At 40.8% G+C, this 23654-nt stretch overlaps 1 protein-coding gene across 1 annotated transcript in view; it reads right to left on the reverse strand.

Moving 5' to 3' along the window:
* LOC138946567 (sodium/potassium/calcium exchanger 1-like) overlaps nt 1-23654 on the reverse strand; it is a 116739-nt gene that overhangs the window by 25814 nt on the left and 67271 nt on the right. The window contains exon 5 of the mRNA XM_070318010.1: nt 12221-12241. Within this exon, the coding sequence (XP_070174111.1) occupies nt 12221-12241 (21 nt within the window). The remainder of the gene's footprint in view (nt 1-12220; nt 12242-23654) is intronic.

Here is a 23654-nt window from a genome sequence, read left to right on the forward strand (position 1 = left end):
TGGCCTACTGTCAAAATGTTATACTTCTTTCAATACCATGTCCTACTGTCAAAATGTTATACTTCTTTCAATACCATGTCCTACTGTCAAAATGTTATACTTCTTTCAATACCATGTCCCACTGTCACAATGTTATACTTCTTTCAATATCATGTCCTACTGTCACAATGTTACACTTCTTTCAATATCATGTCCTACTGTCACAATGTTATACTTCTTTCAATACCATGTCCTACTGTCACAATGTTATACTTCTTTCAATACCATGGCCTACTGTCACAATGTTATACTTCTTTCAATACCATGTCCTACTGTCACAATGTTACACTTCTTTCAATATCATGTCCTACTGTCACAATGTTATACTTCTTTCAATACCATGTCCTGCTGTCACAATGTTATACTTCTTTCAATACCATGTCCTACTGTCACAATGTTATACTTCTTTCAATATCATGTCCCACTGTCAAAATGTTATACTTCTTTCAATACCATGTCCTGCTGTCACAATGTTATACTTCTTTCAATATCATGTCCTGCTGTCAAAATGTTATACTTCTTTCAATATCATGTCCTGCTGTCAAAATGTTATACTTCTTTCAATACCATGTCCTGCTGTCAAAATGTTATACTTCTTTCAATACCATGTCCTACTGTCACAATGTTATACTTCTTTCAATACCATGTCCTACTGTCAAAATGTTATACTTCTTTCAATACCATGTCCTGCTGTCAAAATGTTATACTTCTTTCAATACCATGTCCTACTGTCACAATGTTATACTTCTTTCAATACCATGTCCTGCTGTCACAATGTTATACTTCTTTCAATACCATGTCCTGCTGTCAAAATGTTATACTTCTTTCAATACCATGTCCTGCTGTCAAAATGTTATACTTCTTTCAATACCATGTCCTACTGTCACAATGTTATACATCTTTCAATATCATGTCCTACTGTCACAATGTTATACTTCTTTCAATACCATGTCCAACTGTCACAATGTTATACTTCTTTCAATATCATGTCCTACTGTCACAATGTTATACTTCTTTCAATACCATGTCCTACTGTCAAAATGTTATACTTCTTTCAATACCATGTCCTACTGTCACAATGTTATACTTCTTTCAATATCATGTCCTGCTGTCAAAATGTTATACTTCTTTCAATATCATGTCCTGCTGTCAAAATGTTATACTTCTTTCAATACCATGTCCTGCTGTCAAAATGTTATACTTCTTTCAATACCATGTCCTACTGTCAAAATGTTATACTTCTTTCAATACCATGTCCTACTGTCACAATGTTATACATCTTTCAATATCATGTCCTACTGTCAAAATGTTATACTTCTTTCAATATCATGTCCTACTGTCACAATGTTATACTTCTTTCAATATCATGTCCTACTGTCACAATGTTATACTTCTTTCAATACCATGTCCTACTGTCACAATGTTATACTTCTTTCAATACCATGTCCTACTGTCACAATGTTATACTTCTTTCAATACCATGTCATACTGTCAAAATGTTATACGGCTTTCTTATATCGTCATACACGAACATATCTAACAGAACATGGTTTTCGTCTTTGATATTGTTTGGACAGAAAGGGCAACTTTTACATTCCAACCGAAGGGGATGAAACCTCTTATTTATTCCCAGTTGGTTAATACCAAGAAGAAATCTTACCATTACATCTTCGTCGCGATATAACCTTCGTGGTTGAAAACGACGTTAAACACCAAATAAAGAAAGAACCATTACATCTCTAAACTTTGTTTTACTGTAATATCGTTCAGATACTGTTCAGCATTGAAAGAAATGTTAAACAATCGGTAACTTTGAAACCTGTCACCTGATTGAATTGTGATTAACAATTCTTCTTTAAAACGGCCAATCATTTCTTTTTATAACTGATCAGAAAGGCGGATTCATTTTCCAATCCGCTTTCCCACACATTTTCAAAACAATGTTCAAGGCATTCTTTTATGTAATACAGCCAATTTCTATACACATTCAGGTTCGACTGCATCATTGTGAGACCTTGTCTGGGAAATCTCCACTCTGGCATTTTACACATTTTAAACCAATATTTAACAAGTCGCGTAAGGCAAAATTACTACATTTAGTCAAGCTGTGGAACTCACAGAATGAAACTGAACGTAGTCCGCCGCTTGTGCAAAAGGCAGTGAAAGTGACGAGCCTGTTTGGTGCGGTAGCGATTGCGCTGTGCTTCATAGCACGCTATTTACTGTACCTCTCTTCGTTTTAACTTTCTGAGCGTGTTTTTAATCCAAACATATCATATCTATATGTTTTTGGAATCAGGAACCGACAAGGAATAAGATGAAATAGTTTTTAAAACAATTTCGGAAATTTAATTTTGATCATAATTTTTATATTTTTAATTTTCAGAGCTTGTTTTTAATCCAAATATAACATATGTATATGTTTTTGGAATAAAAAAATGACGACGAATAAGATGAAATTGTTTTTGGATCGTTTAATAAAAAAATAATTTTAATTACAAGTTTCCGATTTTTAATGACCAAACTCACTCATTAGTTTTTAAGCCACCAAGCTGAAATGCAATACCAAACCCCGGGCTTCGTCGAAGATTGCTTTGCCAAAATTTCAATCAATTTGATTGAAAAATGAGGGTGTGACAGTGCCGCCTCAACTTTTACAAAAAGCCGGATATGACGTCATCAAAGGTATTTATCGAAAAAAAGAAAAAAACGTCCGGGGATATCATACCCAGGAACTCTCATGTAAAATTTCATAAAGATTGGCCCAGTAGTTTAGTCTGAATCGCTCTACACACACACACAGACAGACAGACAGACACACACACACACCCACACACACATACACCACGACCCTCGTCTCGATTCCCCCCTCAATGTACAAACAGAAATTGTGCTATCAACAGTAGTAGATATCGTCCTATGTCGCCGTTCAGCAGGTTGTTGGGTGTTTTTCCGCTGACATATAAAAGCCGCTTACATGCAAAAACATGGGCCGACTCAATACTCTAATCTTCTCATGGGACTGGGTGGCCGAGTGGTAACGCACTTGCGCTCGGAAGCGAGAGGTTGCGTGTTCAGGTCTGGGTCAGGCCGCAATTTTCTCCCCCCTTTCCTAACCTAGGTGGTGGGTTCAAGTGCTAGTCTTTCGGATGAGACGAAAAACCGAGGTCCCTTCGTGTACACTACATTGGGGTGTGCACGTTAATGATCCCACGATTGACAAAAGGGTCTTTCCTGGCAAAATTGTATAGGCATAGATAAAAATGTCCATCAAAAACCCGTGGGACTTGGAATAAAGTAAAAAAATTCCATCTCACACGGCATTAAGTCTCAGGAAACATGATGAATACACGCATGCAGGAAAAGAAAAAAATATGGGTAGCGCCGTATGTATGGCAGCTCGCTTTCCCCGGGGAGAAAGCAGCCCGAATTTCCATGAGGGTAACCTCACTGGACTGTAAATCTTATCCAATCCAATCCAATCCATACCCAAGATCTGTGAGGCGTACAGGAGCATCGGTTTTACCTGTGGGTCAAACAATTGCAAGAACAGAACAGTATCCCTGTTTCCTAATTTCCACATGATCTTCATCAATTCTACAATTTTTCCTTTTGCTTTACGGGCATATTCTACACATGCTGAATCAAAAGACAGACTTTTTTTAAAATTTATTTTATTTTATTTTTTTAATTTTATTTCTTTTATATATACACATAAACACAACATAACATACAGCATACACAGAGTTTATCAACATAAGGTATGGCTGTCTTAGTGCATACACACGCACATACCTGGACAGGACACAGACTTTTTTTTTTCTCTTTGTTTGTTTGCTTAACGCCCAGCCGACCACGAAGGGCCATATCAGGGCGGAGCTGCTTTGACATATAACGTGCGCCACACACAAGACAGAAGTCGCAGCACAGGCTTCATGTCTCACCCAGTCACATTATTCTGACACAGGACCAACCAGTCCTAGCACTAACCCCATAATGCCAGACGCCAAGCGGAGCAGCCACTAGATTGCCAATTTTAAAGTCTTTGGTATGACCCGGCCGGGGTTCGAACCCACGACCTCCCGATCACGGGGCGGACGCCTTACCACTAGGCCACCGTGCCGGTAGGACACAGACAGTAGGGTGGGTTGTTGAAAGGACAGTGGACATGGAAGGGGAAACTGAGGTTGGGGGAGGGGAGGGGAGGGGGGGGGGGGGTAACTGAGGTTGGGGGAGGGGAGGGGGGTAGGTGGGGACGGTGGTCACACTTTAGCCTCCAAGTATACATGGGGTTTAATTATCGGCATACAAGTACTGTATAACATGTTATGAATACATGGGGGTATCACATTCAAAGGGGGTCCTGATTAGGCCTATTATGGTCTGCTGGACCCGAAAAGAAACAGCTAACTATCACATTCAAAAATGTGCATACGAAATCAATGAATACAATTACCCTATGGCATCAATGAAAAAAGTGTCTATATAAACACCAATCCTTTGCAAATTTACCATAATAATTATTTACACTAGCATTATACTTTTTGATCAAAAACCTTTGTTTAACAATTTTCACAAACACATTTAGCGTTGGGACTGTCTTGTTTAATCTGGCTCCAAATATACTTTGTTTGGCAAGGAGAATAAACAAATCAAAAACAGCATCCGTTTGAAAGTTGTCTAAATACCCTAAAATGACAAGCTCTTTTGACAAATTCAAATTAATGCAATGTGTGAAATTTAGGCATAATTCTGTGAAATCAGACCAAAAAAGCTTAACTCTTGTGCACTCCCAAAACAAATGTTCTAAGGTTTCCTCTTCCTGTGTACAAAAGCTACATAGTGATGTGTCAGAAATTTTCATCAAAAATAACAGGCGTTGAGTGGGACAAATTCTATGTATACTGTTCAAAAAAAGAAACGCATAGCTTGTAATATTTGGTTAATTTAGTTATATGGCTACAAGGATATCCACCAAACTGCAGAAAATGTTTATCTGGTCGTCGACCTTTCGTCCATTGCCACAAGTGAGCTCTGCACGTGACGCATGCGTTATCAGTGGCTACAATGTCAAAATTGCTCATTTGGCATGACCACTCGTCATGCTTCAGTGTAATCTCGTGAAACTCGGGGAATATTGAGCTCTCACCATGTCTTCCAAAACCCATAAAAGCGGATTGTTCGCCACAAAGAAATCAGACGACAATTCAGCGACGAAAGATGGCCCGACTGAGCAGAGAAGACCGCCAAATTGCATTGGGTCGTTTACAAGCAGGCCAAAGTCAAAGTGCAATCGCCAGGCACTTCCACGTGTCCCAGAGCACCATCAGTAGACTGTGGGTCAGGTTTTAAGCCACTGGCTCCGTTGCTGACTTGCCACGAGCGGGAAGACCAAGGGCGACAACTGCTGCTCACGACCGCTTCATACGGCTCCGCCATCTCCGGAATCGTTTCCTGTCGGCCTCATCTTCTGTCCAGGCTCTCCCCGGGCCACACCGATTATCGGACCAGACCGTGCGGAACCGCCTGCATGAAGCTGGTTTGAGAGCTCGCAGACCTCACAGAGGAGCTGTCCTCACCCGCCGCCATCGCCAGAACCGAGTGCAGTGGGGCAACCAGCACCTTCGCTGGACCGTCCGGAATCACTGGAGACACGTGTGGTTCAGCGACGAGTCCTACTTCCTGCCCCAGCGACATGATGGTCGGAGGAGGGTCTACCGGAGAGTAAACGAACGTTACGCGCCCAACTGTGTGGATGAGGCACCCGTTCATGGTGGTGGAGGCGTCATAGTGTGGGGGGCGATCAATACCGCTGGAAGGAGCACCCTGGTGCACGTCCAAGGGCGCATAACTGCCCAGCGATACGTGGAGGAAATTCTGCGCCCACACGCCCTTCCTCTTCTGGCTGACCAGGATGCCATATTCCAGCAGGACAACGCTCGCCCGCACACAGCACGACTCACCACCCAGTTCCTCACCGACCACCATGTCCAGGTGCTTCCCTGGCCATCCATGTCGCCAGACATGAACCCGATAGAACACCTCTGGGATGAATTGGACAGACGTGTGCGCAGGCGAGAAGAAGCGCCGGCAAATCACCGCGATCTATTGCAGGCACTTCAGGAGGAGTGGGACACCATCCCACAGCAAGATATCCGGCATTTGATCCAGTCCATGCCCAGAAGGTGCCGGGCAGTTGTTGCTGCTCAAGGCAGTCACACCCCCTACTGACTTGACAGCCTCGGCACCCAATCGTATTGATTGACTGATTGATTTGAAGATGCAAATGAACTGTGTGTGCATTCAACTGTGTCCATACCAAATTTCAAACAAATAATCTAAATATTGGATTTTCTGTTAATTTTTTCGAAAAATAAAACAAATTTGGCAAGTAGCAACTATGCGTTTCTTTTTTTGAACAGTATAGTATTCTATATTGGAACCACCTCAGGTATGTGTCTTGTGTAGATCGCCTTATTGTCAAAAACACCTTTCTAACATTTATATCCAAATTCAATAAATTAGACCATTTTTCCATGCACTGTAGATTGCCATCATTTTTCACAAGATGGGTATATATATGTTTTACTCCACCTTTAGCTATTTGTTTCCATACAACATCATCACCAATATGAAAAACATTGTTTAAAACTGCATCCAACTTTAATCTTTTATGAAAATTCTTAACTGAGCGCATAACGCCCTCGAACAAAACAAAATTCAATTGTAAATTTGTATGTTTCAATTTAAAATCGTTATATGACAAAAACCCATCGGCTCTCATCAAGTGACCGACTGTAATAATGCCGATTTCCATCCAATTCCTGTTAAAAATAACCTTTTTATCTATGCAAGTATGTACATTATAATACAGACGCTCTGAAGCAAAATCACTCTGACACTCAAGGAGATGGGGACACATTTGCATGCAAAATGCTTATAAGGCCCCCCAAAAAAATAGGTGTGGTTACGGTAACATAGCCAAATAAAATAGGGTAGGAAGGTAGGCAATCACTTTTTTTTTTTTTACTTTTTTTTCTAATGTGTACAAATTAAACCTACTTGACAGGGAAATAAGTGTGCGACTCGAGCGCTTTCGCTTTCATTGCGTTTTCTGCACTCGTTTTCTCGTTTTTTGTGTGTTTTTTTGGACAAATGTAATAAAAAATTAAAGGGTCGGCCCCTACAAATAGGGTAGGTCGGGTTACCGTAACCACACCTATTTTTTTTTTAGGCCTAATGTTTGAAAACATCTCTCCAGAAAGGATTCTGAACTCTTTGCATCAATATGTTTCCAAACTCACCTCCTCTCTTGTGAATGTTATGTACAAGTGGACACAGTCTTAGTCACAGAGCTTGTAGAATTTTAGTTACTTTTCCTTCACTACAAAGGACTCGCTGTAACCATGATATCTTCAGAGCTGACAAAAAGCATTTTAAATCCACCATTTTAAGCCCCCCCCCCTCTTCAAACGACTGATATGCTGTTGTTCTCTTTATTCTATCTTTCTTACCATCCCATAGAAATGAAAAAAATAACCTATTCAAATCAAACAAAAACTTATCATCAGGGTCTGGTAAACTCATAAACAGATGAGTTAACTTAGACAGCGCCAAACTCTTAATAACTGTTATTTTTCCAAAGGGGGTTAAATTTTTTCTGGACCAGGACCTGAACAAATTCTCAATTTCTACCAATTTATGTTCATAATTAAGGGGTATAATGTCATCTAAGTTTACTGAAAAAACAATGCCAAGAATTTTAAATGTTACAGGGTTCCAACTGAGCATAAGTTCCGGCATAAATTTAATATTGCAATTTTTATGTGAGCCTATCTAGACTGCCGTGGTTTTCTCATAATTCATTTTCAGACCGGATATAGAGGCAAATTCCTTCAAAACGTTCATACATGCACAAAAAGATTGTTTTGAACCATCCAGAAACAGGGCGGTATAATCTGCAAACTGGGATATTAATATTTCATCATCTGCCACCTTTATACCTTTTATCTCTACTCTGGTGGATCATAATGGACAGAAATTCGGCACATATTAGATATAAATAAGGTGACAATGGATCTCCTTGTCTGGTACCTCTTTGTACATCAAACCAACTGGAATATTTACCATTCACAGAGACACATGATCTAATATTACTATAAAAAGTGAAAATCCATCTTTTAATGTCATCACCGAAGTTGAATTTGCACAAACATTTATCAATGAAGGACCAAGAAACGCTGTCGAAAGCTTTTTCAAAGTCAATGCACATTAAGAGGCCACGTATGTTATGCTTATTCACATAAAATAGAGTATCATATAATAATCTTATGTTTTGGCCAATGTAGCTTCCTTTAAGAAAGCCTGTTTGATCTTCATGGATCAAGTTTGGTAACACAGACTTTAACCGTTCAGCAATACAGGATGAAGCAATCTTATAAACTACATTCAACAGTGTAATGGGTCGCCAATTTTTCAAAAAACTTTCATCCTTTCCATCCTTTGGTATACAGGTAATAACTCCCTGTCTCTGGGTGATAGATATCTCTCCCTTTTCAAAGCTACAATTCAGGGATCTCAAAAGAAAAGAACAGAGATCTTTAAAAAAGAACTTAAAAAACTCAGCTGTATACCCATCTGAACCAGGGCTTTTGTCGTTATTTAACCGTTTAATAGCTGCCATCATTTCTTGCATGGTAATTTTCCCTTCCAGACAATCTCTTTCTTCATTGGAAAGTGTTGGGTGTTCTAAGTTTTCACATTTACCAAATTTGTGTCTCTTGTGGAATACAATTCTTCATAAAAACACTTGACCTCATTGCATATAAGGTCACTATCATGTATAACCCCGTTCTCAGTCTGTACAAAACACATTGCTTTCTGCACATCTCTTCTTCTTCTTGTCGTTGGCCAATGATCTTTCTGCACATAATTCCTTTTTTCCAGGTTACAAAAATAATTGGTATTCTTCTCACCATCACAAATCCACCTGGCACGTGTTCTCACAATAATACCATCAACTCGCTTCTGCCGCACTTCACACAAATCTCGCTTCTTCTGTTCTAACAACTGTACATTACTTTCATTCACCTGATTCTCCAAACATACAATCTCAGCAAGGATTTCTCTTTCTTTCCTATCACTTTCTCTTTTTTTTATGTGAGGCGTAGGAGATACATTTACCTCTTATCTCCAGCAAAATCATTTAAACAAATAATTGATCATTAATTATCAACACCAAATCTTCATTCTCAATCAAATGTATATTATTTCTGTCATAAACAGGTACAGCATATTGTATTTTCAAATCTAATATTACTTGCTTAACTAATCCAACAAATGTTATATCTTTTAACAGTGAGTTATTAAACTTCCATAGTGGTCGGTGTCTTTTTACAATGTCAGTATTAAAACATAAAGATACAGGTGAATGATCCGAATTATAACTGGGCATAATATCAATACCATTAACAATTAATCCCAATTGTTCAGATGTTAAAAAATAATCCAGTCTACTTCTTTGTACACCATTAAATCTTCGCCAGGTATATTTTCTTAAACCGGTGTGCAGACTTCTATAAATATCTACAAGATTCAACTGTTCCATCATATCTAACATCTTTTTCCTACTTCTAATTATATACACTTTTGAAGGATGATTAGAATCAATCTTAGGATCAATTGCAATGTTCCAGTCCCCTCCAATCAGGGTTGTGATCGCTACTTTTTAAAAAGTAGCCGCTACTTCTCCGCTACTTTAGTAAAATTTGTATCCGCTACATTTCCGCTACTTTTTTACACAAAGTAGCCGCTACTTTTCCGCTACTTTTCAAAAAGTAGCCGCTACTTTTTCCGCTACTTTTAACTCCACACAAGCAGTAAACACAGAACAAGAAATCAAAGTCAGAATACATTTTATTTACAAAAATCTTCACTAAAAAACAAAAGTTAAAACGATCACGCAGAGCAGATTGTTTATCACATCTTTCACACCTTTTCCTCTTTCTTGGTGCTGTTGCATCCTTCACCAATGGATGTTTTCTCTATAAAGAAGAAGGAGAGAAGGATGAGGAAATTTTACTGACAGGGCACCTTGTTGCAAGCATCCGAAATGAAATGACAGACGTAAAATACTGAAGTAAAATACTGAAAACGTAGACATACCTGCAAATGAACCTTCAAGTTGTAGGAAGAGGTTTTTCCACACGAGAACACTTTCGCAGGAGCGCAACCCAACAAGCATTTAAATAAAAACTTTCTTCCTTCTCCTCGATGAAAGCAAAGCTTGCTAAAAAATTATCCAAAAAACTCGGTAATACACGTCCGGCTGCCATCGTTTGCTCTTGAGAATGAAGTGTGAACTGAGTGTGAATGATCGATCGATCATTGAGTAGGCCTATCGCGATTCAAAACAATGTAACTTCCGGTGTAACTTCCGGTGAGTATTCGCCGAAAACACTCGTTAGCAGCTCATAAATCTGTGACCACGCGATCAACACAAATGTCCCTAAAAGAGTACACATGTAGCGGAATTTGCAGCGCAAAATCGCTATTCGCTACAAAAAAATAAGTAGCGCCGCTACTATTTCGCTACTTTTACAACTTTCGAAAAAAAAAGTAGTTTACCGCTATTCGCTACTTTTTTTTGTAGCGGCGCTACATCACAACCCTGCCTCCAATCACAATACAGTCATTATCAAATGAAACAATATTATCCATCAGGTTTTCAAAAAACTGAGGGTGGTCACCACCTTTAAAAAACAAGAAGGGCAAAGCCCATACGACTCACATGCTTTACACATTTTTCCTACCAAAATACATGTGACCTTGACCCAAGGTCAAGGTGATCCAAGGTCATGCAACACAAAGCTGGTAATTCAAGACATAGGAAGTACAATGGTGCTTATTGGCTCTTTCTACCATGAGATATGGTCACTTTTAGTGGTTCACTACCTTATTTTGGTCACATTTCATGAGGGTCAAAGTGACCTTGACCTTGATCATATGTGACCAAATGTGTCTCATGATGAAAGCATAACATGTGCCCCTCATAATTTTTAAGTTTGAAACAGTTATCTTCCATAGTTCAGGGTCAAGGTCACTTCAAAATATGTATACAATCCAACTTTGAAGAGCTCCTGTGACCTTGACCTTGAAGCAAGGTAAACCAAACTGGTATCAAAAGATGGGGCTTACTTTGCCCTATATATCATATATAGGTGAGGTATTGAATCTCAAAAACTTCAGAGAAAATGGGAAAAATGTGAAAAATAGCTGTTTTTTAGACAACATTTATGGCCCCTGCGACCTTGACCTTGAAGCAAGGTCAAGATGCTATGTATGTTTTTTGGGGCCTTGTCATCATACACCATCTTGCCAAATTTGGTACTGATAGACTGAATAGTGTCCAAGAAATATCCAACGTTAAAGTTTTCCGGACGTCCGGACGTCCGGACGTCCGGACGGACGGACGGACGGACGGACGGACGACTCGGGTGAGTACATAGACTCACTTTTGCTTCGCATGTGAGTCAAAAAGCAGTACTTTCGTTTTATTGAAATTCACATCTAGTTCTAACTTTACAGAGGCATGTTCTAAAATGTTCAGCTGGTTGTGCAGTCCCACTGGTGTCGATGAGATCAAAACAATATCATCGGCAAACAACATCAAAACAATATCTTCGGCTCCAGGCAACAACTGTGTACCATGCTTTCCTTTCTCTCACACACAGTCAGCCACCTCTTTAATCAGCAAGGAAAAATCAGAGGGCTCAATAAACAACCTTGCTTCAAACCCCATGGCGCGATTGAAGACAGTTATGTCCCTTGGACGATGCATTTGAGAAACTCTCACGTCTTATGTCAACGCTTTTTCTTTATTTGGTGTTTAACGTCGTTTTCAACCATTCAAGGTTATATCGCGACGGGACCTTATCAACGCGATGGATGATACCTCAATACACTTAACATGGACACCTGTCCAAAAACGAGGCCAGTTTATAGCGATTTGTGAACTTGCAGATAACCTTGACTTTTTAGATTACAAGTGTGCACTGATGTAGCTCCTTTTTCTTAGAGCTGCATTTATGCCAACAATCTCTCCGACAGCACAATGCGTTTTGTCTTATAAGATAACACGAATGTCGTATAATTATATTGATAACACAATAGTCATACTTACACCCTTGTGTCACTGCTTCTTCTGCAAAGAAATAAAGCAATACATTCACATGTTTGGCGGTATAGCTTACACATTTGAAGTGTATACGGAATAACCAATACATTCACATGTTTGGCGGTATAGCTTACACATTTGAAAGTGTATACGGAATAACCAATACATTCACATGTTTGGCGGTATAGCTTACACATTTGAAAGTGTATACGGAATAACCAAAACTATGAGTTATTTCTAATAATTATGCTGACTGTTAAACAGACATGTCTAGAAAAAAGATATCAAGCATGAGCCTTTTAGACGAATGCTGATATCGTTTGTGAGACATGTCTGTTATCATTTGCTAACAGTCAGCATATTAGAAATAACGGTTTTATTACGGTCCTACACCATGGGTAAGCCCTGTGGTAGTCGTGCCCAAGAAACAGGGTGTGAGGCTCTGCATCGACATGAGAGAGGCCAATAAAGCTATCAAGAGAGAGAAACACATTATGCCAACCCTCGATGACCTTATCGCTGACCTCAACGGGTCCACAGTCTTCAGCAAGTTGGACATGTCCAATGCCTATCATCAATTGGAGCTCGACCCGGAAAGCAGATACATCACTACGTTTTCAACCCATGTCGGTCTTCGACGATATAAAAGACTGCTGTTTGGGGTAAACGCTGCCGCAGAAATCTTCAAAAACGCCATAGCTCAGCTGTTAGCTGACTTCCCAGGTGCAAAGAACCTCAGCGATGACATCATCATACATGGGAAGACACAAGCAGAACACGACGTGGCTCTTCAAGCAACACTCCAGCAACTTCAAAATCACGGGGCGAAGCTCAACAGGGAAAAGTGTGTGTTCTCAGTCTCAGAGCTTAAATTTTTTGGTCACATCTTTGGCAAGAAAGGCGTGGCAGCAAGTCCAGACAAGGTCTCAACGATCATCAACAGTCCACCACCAACAAACGTCAGCGAAGTGAGATCCCTTCTTGGAATGACGCAGTACGTGGCTCGATTCATCGCAAACTACGCAACGATCACAGAGCCACTAAGAAACCTGACAAAGAAAGACGCTCCATGGGAATGGTCCGATAAGGAACAACAGGCTTTCAACTGTCTGAAAGAAACCCTCACCAACGCCAAAGTCATGAGCTACTTTGACCAAAGAAAACCAACAAAAATCCTTGTGGATGCAAGTCCAGTTGGTCTTAGTGCGATTCTAACACAGGAAGGAAAGATAATCTGCTATGCCAGCCGAGCTTTCACTCCCACAGAACAGCGCTATTCACAAACCGATCGAGAGATGCTGGCTGTGGTGTACGGAGTGGAGAGATGCTGGCTGTGGTGTACGGAGTGGAGAGATGCTGGCTGTGGTGTACGGAGTGGAGAGATGCTGGCTGTGGTGTACGGAGTGGAGAGATGCTGGCTGTGGTGTACGGAGTGGAGAGATGCTGGCTGTGGTGTACGGAGTGGAGAGATGCTGGCTGTGGTGTACGGAGTGGAACATTTTCCCCTCTATCTGTATGGATCCTCCTTCACCGTAGTTACAGACCACAAACCACTTCTCGGGATCGTGAACAGCCAAAAGCCAACGACAGCTCGCATCGAGAGGTGGAGATTACGCCTCATGCCATATGAAATGTCTCTCACCTATGCCCCGGGACGCGATGACCTCAATCCAGCTGATTACATCAGTCGACACCCACAGTGAAAAACAAAGGTGAAGAATACATCAACTACGTGACCGAAAACGCAGTCCCTGTGGCGATGACTAAACATGAAGTCAGAATAGACCTTTTTCACTTATATGTTGGCGCATGCGCTGTGAAGTTTTTTGTCAGATCTACCGGAACTAGGGGGCAAAAGGAAAAATCGACAACGAGGCTTGGTGCAAAGTAAAGTGCGGAGACGACGAGGCAAACTGTTGTGTTTACAACTGCAAGTCAGTGCAACAGTGGAATGAAGAAAGAGAAATACGGTGGACAGAATTTGTCATTGTATGGCTTTCCGCTAGGTGCAAGTGCGAAGGCGCAACAACAGATTCTTCCACTAACTAAGTAATAAAAACATGAATAAAATAGGCAGTGAAAAATCACTAAAACAACAAATACACTACATGTAGCCTACTGATGGACTGAGAAAACAAAATCAGGGGTTGTATTTCTTGAAGAGGTGCGTTTTAAGTGCTCGTTTGAATGCTTTGGGTGACTGAGAGTGGCGGATGTGAAAGGGGAGAGAATTCCATTGTGTGGGTGCGCAGAAAGTAAAAGTCCGTTGTCCGTATGTTTTGGTTTTGGTGTGTGGAATGGTAAGGATGCGACAGTCAGAAGAGGCACGGAGTTGTCTTGCTGGAGAATAGACGGTGAGGAGTTCAGAGAAGTGCAGTGTGTGAAGAAGTGGTGTTGCGTGATCTCGTTTTCGTGCTTTGAGAATGAGGCGTGCTGCCGAGTTTTGGACTTTTTGTAGTTTATGCAGGAGGTACAGAGGACAGCCAGAGAGAAGAGAGTTGCAGTAGTCAAGTTTAGAAAGAACAAAGGCACAGACAAGAGTGTTAGTTGTTTGAGAGGAGAGTGTGTGGCGAATGGTCATGATCTTACGAAGCTCAAAATAAGCTGCTCTACAGAGTCAGCACACTCGCTTTGAGTCTGATCACCACAGTTGCTTACTAGCTGTTGTGCCATGCAGAAAGACATTTTATGCGCACAGTATGTCTATCGTTTACCCTAAGGTTTCGCATTCTTTGCGCTGGATGCGTCGTATAACTTGTCGAACGTCGACGCAGTAGTATCAGTAAGAAAGTTGATCCAGAGATCTGTAGATCTGTGGTCGATCACCTCTGCTTCGCTTATGCAGGGGAAGTTCGCCAAGTCTTTCGTCCATATACCACCAATAGCCGTTTCAAACCATACCTTCGTGCATGTCCTTGACTTTTTGTTCATGATTTTGAACAAGATAATCCGTTTTCTTGCAGAATTTCTCAAAGTAATCCTCTGGCAATAGTACTTCGAGCACCGAAAGTGAAAGAGGTATTTCAGGCCAGGCACCTATTGCCCCCTAGTTCCGGCTATCAGAGAGAGGCTGTCGTGCCCTAAAATCTGATTGGTCGAAACGCTGGGGGCAAAGGTTATACGAAAACGGTCTATTGAAACGCAACGAGACGACTAGCTTCAGAAGGTGATGCGAGCGATTCAAACCGGACAGTGGCAAGATGGTGACGTGTCTGATTTCGCTCGTTTTAGTGAAGAACTCTCCATGCATGATGGGCTCATCTTGAGAGGTCATCGACTAGTCATCCCGAAAACTCTTCGTCAAAAGGTCATCAACATTGCTTACCAAGCACACCAAGGCATCGTCAAAACAAAACAATGCCTCCGAGAGAAGGTATGGTTTCCGAGAATTGACAAAATGGTTGAGGAAACTGTCAAATCATGCATACCCTGTCAAGCCTCCTACCCCGGACCCAAAGCTCGTGAACCTATCATCAGTACTCCCCTCCCATCAGAGCCGTGGAGTGCACTTGCACTTGATTTCGCGGGTCCATTCCCCTCCGGTGACTATCTACTGGTGGTGATTGATGAATACTCGAGATTCCCAGAAGTTGAAATTTTCTCGTCCACATCTTCTCACGACAGGGAATTCTAAAGACAGTGAAAACTGACAATGGGCCCTCTTTTCATGGACAAGAATTCTCTCATTTTGCGACACAGTTTGGGTTTCACCATCGCAAGATCACCCCGCTGTGGCCTGAAGCCAATGGCGAGGCCGAACGGTTCATGCGCACGTTAGATCAAAACATCCGCTCGTCTACGGCAGCCAACCTAAACTGGAAGACACAACTTCCCACATTCCTTCGCCAATACCGAGGGACTCCCCACAGCTCCACAGGTGTTTCCCCTTTTGAAGCACTTACAAAACGCAAGATGAACATTGGCCTGCCAGATTGCTCTCTTCCTCTCGACCCCATCCCCGTACACACGCGGATGATTCACAACGATTTCCTGAGCAAAAGGAAGATGACAGAATTCACCGACAGAAAACGCCACACGCGACTCTGCGACATCAATCCTGGTGACCATGTTCTGGTGAAGCAAAAGAAACTGAACAAACTTTCCACATCATACTCCCCCCTTCCTTACCAAGTCATTAATAAGAAGGGCAGCATGCTGACTGCTCAACGAGGAAATCACTCCATTGTGCGAAATTCGTCACATTTCAAACCGATCCAGGGCGATCACCCTGTTAACGACAACGATGAAGAGAAAGAAGACGACGATGAAGAGGAAGACGGAGAGGCTGAAGCTCAGGCATTCCCCTATTCTTCACCGACCAGAAAATTGCCGGTGCAGCCCAATAGTCCGACCAATCGATCAGTTTCACCTGCACACTCACCCTGGAGACCTACTGCCATGTTCCACACTCCAACTGGCCCAGGTCTACCAACTACTGCACGGGTACCCAACACGTCGCCGAGGCACAGTCAGCCGGCCATGACCCCTGCTCAACCTGGTCGTCCCGATGCCTCTCCGCCTGTTCGCCCCCAACGTCAACGCCATGCTCCAACATACTTGAAAGATTATGAGAGATAATGCATTGACTATCGAAGTGCTCACAGGCCCAGTCGCCCTGATTTTGCCCTGATTTTGCGATACCGCCTGTCTATCTCCAGAAAGTGATAGGAAGTTATGTGTAGATATCACTCAGGTCTGAGCAAGGCCCATAAGGTTCATCTGTTTGATTTGAATATTAGAATTTAGAAGCTGGATCAGGTCTGAGAAAGGGGCCATAAGGCTCACCTGATCTGGACAAAGTTAGCCAGTTTTGCGTGTTCTTTTATGTGTGAGATTGTGTTATATTTTGGTGCTGTTTGTTATGCCACTCCCACGAACGTGAAAAACAAACTCTATTTCATGGAACTCTTCAGGGCAGACCGGGTAGGCAAAATGAGTTATTTTTGGTCTCATACACCTTTTTGGGGTTGTTGCATTTTTCACACCTTTGAACATCCTGGAATGCATTCAATAATCTGCTTTTGTCATTTTAGACATGTATTCATGTAAATAAAACCATTTTCAAACCGATGTTTTGTTGTTTTTGTCTGTGTTTTATCAAAAAAATCGAAAAAATGGTCTACTTTGGATACTCCGTGCTGGTAAATGTGCGCACATGACATGACCCTTCGCTGTTCAAACTGTGTGGAAATTTCCGTTCTTCAAGATGACGTCATCACCGTTGGGGAATTTCCACACACACACACACACACACACACACAAAACAGACAACAGACAAGAAACAAGCAAATACATAGCAAGTGTGATGAAATAAATTAATTTTAAAAGAAAAATATGAAAAGAAAGAAAGAAAGAAAGAAAATAATTCAGCTAGTTTCAGTATTAGTTCCTGTGTGTATGTGATTGTGTGGTTACTCAAATCCCATAGTAAACTTGACATGTACATTTTGTGATAGGGGCCGGTATGTTCATATAGGATAACCTTCTGTGAGGTTTAGTGTGTGACAGGGTGAGAATACTTTGATTTCTTTTACTTTTTCGTGGCTGCTTTTATTTTCAATTATTTATCATTATATATATTAAAACATACACTTTTTTGTCATTAAGTTGTGTGTGTGTTTGGGTATTAATAAGTAGTGCAAGTCCACATGTAATGAGTATGAGTCACTGTTAAATTAATGAATGTCTTTTGTGTGTGTGTGTGTGTGTGTGTGTGTGTGTGTGTGTGTGTGTGTGTGTGTGTGTGTGTGTGTTCGTCAACCGACATATGTGGGTACGAGCCGCTGAGGTGGTTGTAAGAAAACCCGCCTGGTTCAGTGGTTGGGGGCTGATTGGGATTCTGATTTACCGGCCTAGCCAAAAAGTTGAGGTACACCCCATGTAACATGGTCATTTGCAAAACAAAGTACAAGCACTTGTTGACGTTTATATTGAGTCTTAAAATTTGCAGCTTATTACAAACAAAAACCATGGACAGTTGTATCAAATATTAAATCAGTGTTTGTGTATTTATTAGGTTGGAGCAAGGGGAGAGCCAGTCCTCCTGTGGTGGCAGCGAGGAGAAAGATTGACCTGATGGAAAAGTTTGCTAAACCGGAACTACCCTCTTCCACAGCAGAAACATCAGCTTTGCCATCTTCTGACCAACCATAAGAAGATACAGATACTTTGCCATCTTCTGACCCATCACAAGCAGATATGGATACTGGTTTTGTGCAACGTCACTCCGCTGACATATGTTGGGCTTTTGTCAACATTGATCAGCTCAATCTATTGCTGAAAGGTCTATATCCTGTACTGAATGCTTGTCTGATAGCAGTCTGATTATGAAAGAAGGTGATGCACCAGACCAAGGATTTGCACAGGCCCTGCATCTGGAGTGCATATGAGTGTCCATTCAAGTCTGCAGTTGTTTACTCTTCTCCCGGTGTTTGCAACGCTTCGGGTGGTAAAGTTGCATTTAAAATAATCCGCGTATGACCATGTTGGTACATGGAAAGGGACATTCAGCTTTACAGAAATTTGCTGCAGTGTTAGGATTGAGCACAGAAATACTGTAATTAAAATGTTGCAACTTTTGAATGGCTTGATAGCTTTGTTCCATTTGTGTATATATAATTATGTAATGTTGTTGATGATTTGTGAAGCATCATTTCTATGCAATGGAATAAGAAATCAGTGCATCCGTTGGGTTTTTATGAGTCTGACAGTTTGGTTCTGATCAATATTTTCATATCAGCACAAACACAGATAATTACCACGAGCATGCAAGGCTTACCAGTAAGGTGCAGCTTGCTCTGGATTTATCCGAGATATGCATCAGGAGCGTTTATGTCAAGTAATAGAACGGCCCGCATGCGAAGAACTCACACTTCAGAGAACGAATGTACACTATTAACTGATATAAACAATGCTAGGTCAAGCATGACAAGAAAGGGAGGGAAAATTAAGGGAGGGACTTGGCATAAACGCTCCTGATGCATATCTCGGATAAATCCAGAGCAAGCTGCACCTTACAGGTAAGCCTTGCATGCTCGTGGTAATTTAACCTCGACGACATGCAGTAGCGTTTACGTCAAGGAATTTTTAGAGCAATAGTGTACATGAGACAACAACAAGTCGCGTAAGGCGAAAATACAATATTTAGTCAAGTAGCTGTCGAACTCACAGAATGAAACTGAACGCAATGCCATTTTTCAGCAAGACCGTATACTCGTAGCATCGTCAGTCCACCGCTCATGGCAAAGGCAGTGAAATTGACAAGAAGAGCGGGGTAGTAGTTGCGCTAAGAAGGATAGCACGCTTTTCTGTACCTCTGTTTGTTTTAACTTTCTGAGCGTGTTTTTAATCTAAACATATCATATGTATATGTTTTTGGAATCAGGAACCGACAAGGAATAAGATGAAAGTGTTTTTAAATTGATTTGGACAATTTAATTTTGATAATAATTTTTATATATTTAATTTTCAGAGCTTGTTTTTAATCCGAATATAACATATTTATATGTTTTTGGAATCAGCAAATGATGGAGAATAAGATAAACGTAAATTTGGATCGTTTTATAAATTTTTATTTTTTTTTTACAATTTTCAGATTTTTAATGACCAAAGTCATTAATTAATTTTTAAGCCACCAAGCTGAAATGCAATACCGAAGTCCGGGCTTCGTCGAAGATTACTTGACCAAAATTTCAACCAATTTGGTTGAAAAATGAGGGCGTGACAGTGCCGCCTCAACTTTCACGAAAAGCCGGATATGACGTCATCAAAGACATTTATCAAAAAAATGAAAAAAACGTTCGGGGATTTCATACCCAGGAACTCTCATGTCAAATTTCATAAAGATCGGTCCAGTAGTTTAGTCTGAATCGCTCTACACACACACACACACACACGCACAGACACACACACATACACCACACCCTCGTTTCGATTCCCCCTCGATGTTAAAATATTTAGTCAAAACTTGACTAAATATAAACAAGAAGAGCAAACGCTCGATCGAGTCACTTTCGCAGTTCTGAATATTATATGAGGCATCAGATGGACAGGAAGAAATTGCTATTCACAACACAATGAGTCACGTTCACATAAAATTTGAGCCCGGTCACTTTTATAGTTTCCGAGAAAAGCCCAACGTTAAGTTGTGTGTTGCCGAACAGAAAAGGCTAGTTATCTCCCTTGTTTTTCTGATAACGTTCGTAAAAGGCTACAGATGTAAATACTTTGATGTAAAGAATAATCCTACAAAGTTTCAATCACATCCGATGAACTTTGTCAAAGATATAAAATGTCTAATTTTTCCTTTGACGCTGACCTGTGACCTTGAAAAAGGTCAAAGGTCAACGAAACCATCGTTAAAGTGTAGAGGTCATTGGAGGTCACGACTAAACAAAATATGAGCCCGATCGCTTTGATAGTTTCCGAGAAAAGTCCCACGTTAAGGTGGTGTCTACGGACGGCCGGCCGGCCGGCCGGACAGACTAACACTGACCGATTACATAGAGTCACTTTTTCTCAAGTGACTCAAAAACTGTCCCAACATAAAGTCTTGGTTAGAATAAACTTCTATCCAACACTTACTTTAGTTCTTCTTCAGGAAAGAATCCAACAACTTTTGACCCATGTTGACAGCGTGTGGCTTCTTGTAAAACCTTCCAAAGGTTGACTCCGAAGACCAGCCTGCAGCCTTCATGATTGTAGCAATGGGAACACCCCTTGCAGCCGCTGCTGATGTACTAGCAGCCCTCGTGCTATGAGCACCAAACATTGATGTGTCAATACCTGCTCTGTTCAATATGTCTTTAATCCAGCGTGACACAGTATCCTTAGAAACAGCACCATGAGGCTTCTGGTAACTGATGAACAATTTCTTTAAGTCTCCCCTCAAACTCTGAGTCCGTTTAAGGTACTCCTTCAGTACATTGACTATACACAGGTTTCCATTCTGAGGATAGGCAAGAAATTCCAGAGGCTCTTGATGTACACCTTTCCGTGAATGTTTGAGCTTTTCACTTATTTTGAACACACAACGATTATTCTCCATAGTTAAATCATCCAAAGACAGACTATATACAGTTTGGCAACGTTGACCAGACAAAATAACAAACATTGTTGCAAGTTTGCTAGACAATTCCTTTAGAGTAAGTTTATTGTGAGGCTGAAGATTCTCCAAATAGTTCAACACTATATCGACATTCCAGGTAACACTGTACTTGGGAAAAGCAGGCCGAAGCTCGAACACACCCTTGATGAATCTTCTCACTAGTTTATGTTCACCCAAACTTTCACATCCTTCAATACTCAAATAGCATGATAATGCAGATCTGGCTATGCAGATTCCACTATAACTTAATCCAGACTGAAAAAGTTCTGCTAAGAGGTTAACAGCTTCACTCACAGACGCATGAACGGAATCAATGCCCTTTTTGCGAGCATACACTTTCCACTTTTGTATGTATATAGTGTGCATACTGTCTAGATGTGCCAGATCTCCACGAAGCACAGATGAGTTGTGAAGCTTGCTGCGAAAACCCTGACTGTCCGAGTCTTTTCCTGATACCTTGCACAAAATCAGCTGCAGTGTTCTTGCCAGCCGATGCTGACACTCCTTTCCTGGTAAGCCGATTATATCTGTCCTTGCCGACATCAATACTGGTATTTCTGTGAGCATGTTGGCAATCCTGGCGTACCAAGGTTGGCTTGGCCAGAAAGGTACCACCACTACTCCTTCTGCCTGATCTCTCTGAATTTTCTGCAGCACTCTGGAGATAAGGCAAAAGGGAGGGAAAGCATAAAACTTTATGTTGCCCCAAAACAAGTGAAATGCATTCACAGCATAAGCTCCTGGATCTGGCCTGTATGCCACATATATAGGCAACTGATAATTCAGTCTAGAAGCAAACAAATCTACCTCAGGTTCAAATTTGACTCTACCAAGAGCTTCAGACAACAGATCTGATCTAAGCTTCCATTCAGTGTCAGTATTAGTTTTCCTAGATTCTGAATCTGCAATAACATTGTCCTTCCCTGGCACATACTCAGCAGAGAGCCAAATGTCTCTAGCTATGCAAAAACTCCAAATGTCTTTTGTCACTTTATTACAACTAACAGAATGACTGGTGCCCATATTGTTAATGCATGCAACTGCTGTAGTGTTATCCATTTTTATCCTGACATGAATGGCACACTGATTTGCAAGATATGACTGCAAAGCAAACAGACCTGCCTTGAGTTCTAAAACGTTAATATGTTCTTGAGATTCCAGGGCATTCCAATGACCCCCTGACCGACATAGATCACATGAACAGCCCCAACCACTCAAAGAAGCATCAGAAAAGATGACAAAATCTGGTTCCCCATGTGAAACATCTATCACATTATAGGATGCACTGACATTCTCTGTCCACCTTCTTACTGGAAATTTAATAATCAGTTATTGCGAGACATAGGTTTTGTTGATTTAATGAATAATTTGATTGATGCATTTTTGTTGCAAAATAAATGTTTAGGTGATTCTTTAAAATGGGAATTATTAAAAATTCAAATGCGGGAATTTTGCACAGCCTATGCAGCAGGAAGAAAGCGAAAACAAAATAATTCCCAGCTTTCTCTTCAGAAGGTTTTGGATGAAACGGACATTCTTTTAGCAAATAATCCAGAAGATCTGAATCTGTTAATGAAAAGAGAAAAAATTAAAATAGAGCTTGAGGTATTTTCATTGGAAGAAGCCCAGAGTGCCCAAGTTCGCTCTCGCGTTCAGTTCACAGAAGAAGGTGAGAAGAACACAAAGTATTTTTTGAATTTGGAAAAAAGTAAAGCTAACATGAAAATTATGGATCGTTTGCAGACAGAGGACGGGAGGGTATTTAATACACAGAAAGAGATTATGAAAGAACAAGTACGATTTTTTAAAGACTCATATGAAAAAAGCGCGGAATTTAACCAGATGAGCGCAAACGAATTTGTACAAGATTTAAATATACCATTTCTCTCCAATGACCAAAAAGGTGAATTGGACTCGGAGATTACCGCGAAGGAATTAACTATTGCCCTTAAATTATTAAATAACGATTCAGCCCCAGGTCTTGATGGCCTCACTACCTGTTTTTATAAAGTATTTTGGTTGAAGATAAGGGATGTAGTTCATGCCTCATTTGTAGCATCATTTGTTAATGGCGAATTATCGCCCACTCAAAAACAAGCAGTCCTGACCTTAATTCATAAAGGTAAAGATTTACCTAGGGACGATCTCGGCAATTGGAGACCAATATCTCTGACAAATACAGATTACAAGATAATTGCGAAATGTTTAGCAATGCGACTTTCCACTGTAATAGGTGATATTATACATGAAAATCAAGTTGGCTTTATGAAAGGAAGAAAAATAAGTAACATGATTAGACTCATTGATGATACCATAGATATTATGAACACAATG

Source organism: Littorina saxatilis, linkage group LG14 (assembly GCF_037325665.1).
Source record: "Littorina saxatilis isolate snail1 linkage group LG14, US_GU_Lsax_2.0, whole genome shotgun sequence".
NCBI classification, from domain to species: Eukaryota; Metazoa; Mollusca; class Gastropoda; order Littorinimorpha; family Littorinidae; genus Littorina; species Littorina saxatilis.